We start from the raw sequence: 8,464 nt of genomic DNA on the forward strand, positions 1-8,464 counted from the left end.
TTTTTTTTTTAAAGTAAAGCACCTCTCTGCAGACTGCAGCTATTTGAGCTTCATCCATGCATGTTTCTGTGACCACATCTGTCAGCGAGCCCCCCGCCAGATACTCCATCACCACAAACAGCTCCTCCCCCATCAGGAAACTGAAAATAGAACAGAAAGCTTTTACAATCTGAACAAAACAAACAATCAACCAAACACAGCAGGGCTCATTTTATTCCCACCTGTCTAAAAAGTTGACGATATTGGGGTTCTTTAGCTCCTTCATCACCACAATCTCATTGATGATGAGCTCCTTTTTGGGTTGTTTCTGTAGGTTGATCTGTTTTATGGCCACCTGTCAGAATAAATCACCAGAGCTTTAATATAAAAGGTTCACGGTGAAAAAGAACATTTGTAACACAGATTCATTAGCTTTCTGCAGCATAAAAGATGAGTTGTCATTGCAGGGCGGGTTTAGAAGATCATCTTAAACATTTTAGCTACTTATTTTGCATCTGTTACATAAAAAAGAAAAAGTTACACATTGCATATCTCTCCTCCTGCATTACCTCCTGTCCTGTTGCAACATCAATAGCAGTGAATACTGTTCCTGATGCCCTGTAAAAAGGATGAAAATGACCACTTTAGACTTCAGGAAATTATCATTTTCATTCACTCAAACAGACATTAAAGGAACTACAGGGTGTGAAATATTTTTAAAAATCAAAGCTATAATGCAAAACGGTTTGAAAATGTAACAGTTTGATTTTGAAGCAGCTGGAACCTCGTTTGAAAGCAAACAGTCGATAAAGAAAGTGACGTTTTTCCAGTCTTTATGTGTTGATGATGAACTTTGACCCCCAATTCTACATAAAATTTTTTGCTGTTTATTCAAGTGGGCTTTAAGAAGCCACGCATGATTTGACTTTTCCTGTTTTAAACGATCATGCTACGTTCACACCGGACGCAGCAGGAGCAGCAAAATCGCGTCTGCTGCTTCATTTTTGCTGCTTGTACCAGTTAGTTCTGACGCGCGGCTGAAGCAGCTTTGCTGCTCTGGCTGCGCGGTGCAAAAGTGTGTCTGACGCGCGGTGGGCGGAGCTACTCTATCCTTTCTCTGCCTTGCAGCTATATTTGCTGTGATCAGTTGGAATAAAGTAGTTTTAATATGTTTTTAAGTGGGAAAATACACCTGAAAACGTAATCAGTGCAGTCAGTTCATCCAGATTATCATCCTGCCTTACAATATTATTTCTGTTGGAGCCGCTCAGACCCCCACATACCAGCGGTGCGCTGACAGTAGGAATCCCTTCATCAGCAGCCTCTAGGCCCGGGGCGACTCCTCGCGGTTCACCGCGGCAGCTGGTAGGTGTTTTTCATCTAAATAATCCAAACTGCAGGCAGCAGGATAATAAAAGCCAACATATTCTGCCGGCAGGTTTCTGCATTTGAAGTTAATTTAGGCGTCAATAAACTGTTTCAGAGGAGTGATCACAGCGCTCTGTATCATCAGCAGCGCTGTGTCTGTCTCCCTGCCAGCTCCCAGATCAGCTTCTCTGATTGGTTGACGCGGCGCGTTGAGCAGCAAAAATTACATTTTTCAATCTCGAGCAGCTGCAGGACCTTTTGCTGCGCCTTGACGCGCATCAACCATTGACTTTGCATGTAAACTCGCTGCTTCTGCTGCGCCTGCTGCGTCCGGTGTGAACGCAGCATTAGACTTTGTACATTTGGGCAGGTTTGATTTATTGTATATAAAGGTAACATGTCATATACGGGCATAATGCAATGCTACTTGTTTTTGGGATAAAACAAATGGAAGCAGAAATGATTGTTGAAGGGGTGAAGATGAAGATGTTAAATCGGATTCCATGGCAGCTCTGTGATCTGCAGAAGGACGGTCAACTGTGCAGTTGAGATTAGGGCTGCAACAACGAATCGATAAAAATCGACTTTTAAAAGCGTTGGCAACGAATTTCATCATCGATTAGTTGTGTCGCGCGATTAATGCGTCATCCGCCGCCGCCGCCGTCACATCCACTTGACTGAAACGGGGGAAGAAAAAAAAATACGGCAGAGCGAGCCGGCGCCGCAGGTGCAGTGTTGCCAACTGAGCGACTTTTCAGACCCCTCCAGCGACTATTTTTCAAAAAGGCGACTAGCGACAAATCTGGCGACTTTTTACGGTGTCACTGGCGGCTTTTGGAGACTCTTACGTGAAAGCATGTATCGTTCCTACTCTGCCGTGGGGCGCCTCCCCCATCCCAACCCCGTTCTCCCGCAGGAGTCCCTCTCAGCGCTGCAGTCAGAGCCGCAGGATGTTTACCCTCAGCGTCCAGACTGCAAATGAAGCGCGCATGCACCGGGCTTGACGGCGCAAATTGATCACAATAATTAAAATAGCCTGCGCTTTGTAAAGTGAAAAAAGTCGTAACATGCAACTTTTGTCAAAACAAATGAACATGGCACGGAACCACCATGTTTGTTTGGTTTTAAAGTGGGGAAATGTAACGTTAGTTTCTCAGGTAGCTCATCTGATGCTTTCCTTACCGTGTTAGTAGGTTACAGACAGTGATAAGGTTGGCTACTTATTTTACTTTTAATTTCAATTGAATTAGCTTAAGCAGCGTTTATATTTACTTTATAAATAAATTAACTTGCAAATTATGAGGGCAATGCTTTTAAAGTTTAAATCTTCTGGCAAAGATAAAGTAAAGAAGATCCTGCAATTTATGGAAGTAAAGCAGAATAAAATCCAGCAAGATCAGTAATATGTCAATTAATTATCTGCCACATTCCCATGTAAATATCTGTCTTTGGAGGATGTGTTTTTTAGCACCCCTAGTTCTCTCATTTTTATTCCAAATACAATTTATAATTTGAATCACAGGGCTATTTTTATCTCTATGGTTCAGTATTTTCTCAAGTAGCAACTTTAACTGCTATACTTTCCTGTCTTAAAAGGCAGAACTCTTCTAGTCTAAAAAAAACTCATTTGTTGAAATGGGGGGGCCTATTGTTTGAACCCCTTAGGGGCTTTAAAATCAAAAATGTCTTTTTTTGCACTTTATGAAACAAAGTAGCCTATATTTTGTGGATGTACAGCTACATTTCTCATGTAAGTTTGCGTAGTTTTAACACAAACATTTATTTTTCATATTGCACCAGTACAGTTAATGAGCAACCTGTACTTGTGTGCTTGTTTGTTCTGTCTAAAATGTTTATTTTGGAATAAAGAGGTTAATATAAAAAAATAATCGTCCGATTCATCGATTTTTAAAATAATCGTTAGTTGCAGCCCTAGTTGAGATATTAAGATACTTTTCTGTTAAATCTGTTATAAAGCTCCAGATTAATGGCGGCCAAAAATCCAGTCAGAGAACAGAATCTCTTTATTTGTAGAAAATAGTAATAAAAAGTTATTTTCTTTAATAAACTAGTAGGATTACTTCTCGCTGATGCACTAAACACCATCAGTAATAAATAGTTATTATAAAGTTATCCCCCTCCTTCTTCAGTTACTCACCCCTGACCAATCTTTTCATATCTTGTGTACTTCTTCTTGGGATCTCCGATGCTGACTATAGTTCCTGTAAACCAGAACGCCAACATCATGAGAAAAGAGAATATTTGTGAGAAAACGATTGAATGAAGTAGGACCAGCCTTTGGTATTAACTCACTCAGTTTGTCCATGATCTCCTCGTCGGTCATCCTTTTCCGTTTCTGTTTATCTCCGGTCTTGGAGGCAGCGTCCCCGTCCGGACACGTGCTTGGAGCGGGAATGGGGTCAATAACAGAGCGGGTATACACCTGGAAAACACGACGGGATCCAGGATGAAATCCAGAAGAGTTTAACAGATGAAAGGTTATTTGGGTTTTATCTGACTTACACTCTTGGTGTGTTCTGGCCTTGGAGCCACAATAGGAGGGGGAGTATTATCATCATCATCGTCATCGATGTCTCTGATGTTTGGAGATGAAGGTTCGGTGCTTTTTTTGATGGGCTAAATCAAAATTAAACAAAAGTTTGCTCACAATCACAACAGAGTCACAATTTAGATTGAGAGTGGCGTTAAAGAGCCTGTATGACTTACAGACTGAGGTCCTGGAGGGAAGGCCTCTTTTTCTGTAAAAAAATTTATTTCATTAATTACAGAACTTTCCTTTTGGGATGTTGTTAAGAATGCAACACAGTTACCGTATTTTCACGACCATAAGGCGCACCGTACTAAAAGGCGCAGTCTCAGTTATGTGTCCCATTTCTGTATTTAACACACACATAAGGCGCATCGGACTATAGGGCGCATTTTTTATATACCGGTACATGTCCTCTACTACGTTTAAATACCTCTACTGCGTATTTAAAAATAGAGCGGGAGCAAAACTGAGTATGATTGTGCTTTATTCATGTATTTATTACAGAGTATTAATCAAACCCATCAAAGTCATCATCCTCTGTTTCTGAATTAAACAGCTGCGCTAAATCAGACATGCCAGTTTCCCCTTCTTCGCTGTCAGAGTCACTTTCCGTGCCAGGCGGCTCCTCGGAAAGGATGCTAGCTTTTGCAAAAGCTGGAACAACAGTGCCAGCAGAGCTGCCTTCCACTTTTCGTGAAATTATTCTGCCGGCAGAATATGTTCGCTTTTATTATCCTGCCGTCTGCAGTTAGATTGCACCAGTTTAGTTCTGACGCGCGGCTGAAGCAGCTTTGCTGCTCTGCCTGCGCGGTGCAAAAGTGTGTCTGACGCGCGTTGGGCGGAGCTTCACTATCCTTTCTTTGCCTTGCAGCTATATTTGCTGTCCAGCAGCAAAACTTACATTTTTCCATCTCGAGCAGCAGCAGTGCGCTGGCGGCACGTCAAGCGCGTCAGATGCTTAAACGCTCCCGACACGCTGCGCCTGCTGCTCAAAACGCGCTGCGGGACCTTTTGCTGCGCCTATACGCACGTCAACCATTGACTTTGCATGTAAACTCGCTGCTTCTGCTGCGCCTGCTGCGTCCGGTTCACACCGATGTCGAGCGGTTGAAGTTCCTTTGTCAGACCTCCCGCAATAAGCACAGCGTTCATTTGTTTCACCATGTTTTTCACATCAGCTGTGAGATGGAGTCACAGATTAACAGCGATGGTGATGAGTGGAAAAAAAAACCCTGGTCTCCTTACATTCACCTCCCTCAGCCACTCTTTCATCATCTCCTCAATGAGGAGTTCTGCATGGTGCATGGTGGTCTCAAAAGTCCGCAGTAACAACACACAAAGGGCGCACCGCACATTTTGAGGGAAAAACAAGACGTTTATGTGCGCCTTATAGTCGTGAAAATACGGTAATATATTATAATTTGTGATCCAACAAATGTCAGCAGGACTCCTCGTAAAAACACTACTTTGTGTTTTTATTCTTTTTTTTTGGCCATAGAAAGTACTCCTGGCTCAGCACTGCTGTGTTTTTGGTAAATCATCTTCAAACTGGTATTTTAGAAGCTGCTCTATTTTAACCAGGACTGTGTATAATTGGATCAGAAAGTGAAAACATGGTTTGATTCATTTGGATTGAAACTTAATTTAGATCAAATTTGGTTCCTCTTAACTTCACGGAGGACGCTGAGCTCTTTGTTTTATAGAAAGCCCTGAAATAATGTTAGCTGTGACCTGGAGCTTCATAGATAAAGGATCTTTCTCACCAGAAGACGAGAAGCTGAGGTACTTCTGGCGACCGTTGCCCGTAGAGTCGTAAAACTTCAGGGCGTCCAGCACAGCCTGTGGGTTTTTCTTCTGCTCTGACTTGGTGATGTTTGAGGTTTGGAGCAGTCGAGCCCATTGCTCCGGCATCCCCTAAGCACCAGACAAGACAGGAAAGAAGCTTTACACGCCGTGTTTGGTTCACCAGTTACAAGAGGAACCACCCAGCTGGTGCACACTCACCGTGAACTCTCCTGTAACAGCGTCGAACCCGACATGTATGGTGTGTTCAAAGTCAGAAGGCGGTGAGATCTCCGGTCGCTCTTTGTCTCTATCCTTTTTCCTACCTACATGAGAGAAACCCAAACTTTAGTGAAATTAATCATACTTTTAAAGTATTGGTGACTTTAAACCACTTTATAAAGTTTTCAACTCTTCACCTTTTTCAGCCCCTGAGAAGATTGAGATGATCCCTTTCCGTTGTTTTCTTTCTTCAGGCACGGAGGGCAGCGGTTTGGAGCTGTGGTTGGCAGAAAACGAGTCTTTGCCGGCGCCCGTGCCGAAGATGGTGCTGCTGATGCGGACCGGGGGGGCAGGGGGTTTGTCCTCTGAGTCGCCGTTATCACACATTGTAGAGAGGCCGATGGCACGCGAGGCTGAGCGGGTCGCCGGACAGAGCGGTTCAGGATGGAGAAGATGGCAGACAGTTTGGTAGGGGGGCAGGACTCACATCAGAAGGGGGATTAGTGTACATAGACAAGGGGAGATAAAGCACCGAGAGGCACCTGGGTAGAAATCAAATTATTATCATTAGAGCTTAGAATAACTGCCCTGAAATTTTAAATACAGCAGAGTAAATCTTTCATCTATTTAAGAAACTTTTTCCCTTTTAAATAAATCCAGGAAGTTCCCTGAATCGATGCCTTCCTTGTGTATTCTCCTATGAAGCTGCAGGCACATATTTGACAAATGCATATTTGAGATGTGGAAAAGATAAGATACATGGACTTAAAATATGTTTTTGCAAATAAAACTGAACTAATATTTACTGAAATAACAGCAGCTACATCAATTCCGGCCACAAGTTTGAAAAGTTTAGCTTTAATCAGCTCCTTTTTGACATCTTTGATCTTCATTCTTATCAGTTTATTTCTCTAAATTAAAATTTTGTTATTAAACTGTAGATACCCCGGAAAAATAGGTAGCATTATGGTTTTTAATTTTCTTTTTTTTCATCCCACCAAGTATTTCCATTAAATGAACATTCCTATGGACATTTACAAAATGCAGACCAATCAAACAGTATTAAGACTCAATATACTTATGTTTGTTTAATTGAAAGTTTTAGATGTTTTCCTACTCTGTGGGGCAAATTTAAAGGGAATCAGGAACTTTTCAGCTGAGTTAATTGATTCATGTGTAATTATTTTATCATTTTTGTGGATTAAATTACCACTTTGACATCTTCTTATACCTGAACTACAGACTTTATGTTTCCATTTTTTTTTTCATTTAAGCCTCACATAAAAAAAAAGAAAAAAAAAATTACATCAGATTTTTTGTTTTGACCATTTTTGGACATCTACAATATAAAGGTTTTCATCATTCTCCGATGTATATTTACTTAGACTGTGAATAAATAAATGAATTTAATGAGTCTTAGCTTAAGAAAATAATCATCCAAAAGGAGTAATTTAGTACGACTTAAAAATGCACAGCATGTCAAAAATTCTGAATTTGACTTTTCAAATATTTTAAAATTGAGCATCGTTTGTATTCTGCCTCAATATTATCTAAAACCTCTATGTTTAAAACTTTACTTGTTTTTATTCTTCTATTTTACTGGTGTTTGTATAAATAATCTTGCCCTACTTTGTGTTGATCAGATTAAACTGTAACAAGGTAACGGTGACCAGCCTGTCCCCAGTTCTAGGGACAGTCTCTGTTTTTGACCACCTGTCCCCGGCTAAAGCTGTCCCATGAAATGTCCCCGACTTTACCCTTGGTATAAATGACGGGGGAAATGTTACCTGTAGACTGTTATTATGGTAGAAAGAGAGCAGGAGCATGCAGAAACCGCTGTTTCGGTTTTACAGTAGCGTAAGATTGATAAAGGAGGAGAGGAAGAAGATAAGAAAGACTGATAGAAGATTGAATGAGAGCGGAGGACAATAGAGACACTGAAGAGAAGGGAGAAAAATCTACTTAGAGTAAAACAGGCAGAAGTCCGCTAGAAAGAAAAGATGGAGAGAGAAGACAGAAGACTGAATGACCAGGTGGCACTAATAAACACTATTGATTGATTCATTTCATTAATCTGAGGAAATAGGAGAGTCATAATCCTGGATTTTACACACGTTCTTTAAATATGAATTAATATGTAAAGATGAATGAAAGCATCACTGTCCCTGTTTACTATTTTAATTTTCACAATATGTATTTATTTTTATCGACGAGCTGAAAATGTCCCCAGATTGGATTTATAAGAAAATCTGGCCACCTTTAATTGGGCCAAACTCCAAACTTGCAAAAGCATGAGTCAATGTTAAGAACTTCATTGGATTAACGGTCATAGCTGCGCTTCCTCCCAATCTAGTCAAAATGTCTACATTTTAACTAAAAACTATAAATTTATATAAATGTAAAGCAGATCAGTCTAAAGCAGAGGTCTTAAAAAGGGGGTCCACAGAGGTCCTGCATGGGGGTCGCGAAAGCTTTGGTTGATTAGTTGTTTTTTTTATATTCCCACCTACACTTTTTTCCACTAATTGAAATGTCTTTAAATCCACATGAATATGAATCCAA

General features: G+C 40.9%; 1 protein-coding gene across 2 annotated transcripts in view; it reads right to left on the reverse strand.

Annotated features, from left to right (window-relative positions):
• Positions 1-8,464, reverse strand: part of pak2 (p21 protein (Cdc42/Rac)-activated kinase 2) — a 15,708-nt gene that overhangs the window by 5,948 nt on the left and 1,296 nt on the right. For both annotated transcript variants that reach the window (XM_015397597.1, XM_015397596.1), the window contains exons 2-11: positions 6,100-6,444; positions 5,903-6,006; positions 5,662-5,812; positions 4,075-4,106; positions 3,871-3,984; positions 3,661-3,790; positions 3,506-3,569; positions 549-597; positions 222-334; positions 23-140 (exon numbers count right to left, since the gene is read on the reverse strand). In XM_015397597.1, coding sequence (XP_015253083.1) covers positions 23-140; positions 222-334; positions 549-597; positions 3,506-3,569; positions 3,661-3,790; positions 3,871-3,984; positions 4,075-4,106; positions 5,662-5,812; positions 5,903-6,006; positions 6,100-6,289 — 1,065 coding nt within the window. In that variant the 5' untranslated portion in view covers positions 6,290-6,444. The remainder of the gene's footprint in view (positions 1-22; positions 141-221; positions 335-548; positions 598-3,505; positions 3,570-3,660; positions 3,791-3,870; positions 3,985-4,074; positions 4,107-5,661; positions 5,813-5,902; positions 6,007-6,099; positions 6,445-8,464) is intronic.

This window comes from Cyprinodon variegatus, unplaced genomic scaffold (genome assembly GCF_000732505.1).
Source record: "Cyprinodon variegatus isolate N-32 unplaced genomic scaffold, C_variegatus-1.0 Scaffold872, whole genome shotgun sequence".
In the NCBI taxonomy this organism is placed as follows: domain Eukaryota; kingdom Metazoa; phylum Chordata; class Actinopteri; order Cyprinodontiformes; family Cyprinodontidae; genus Cyprinodon; species Cyprinodon variegatus.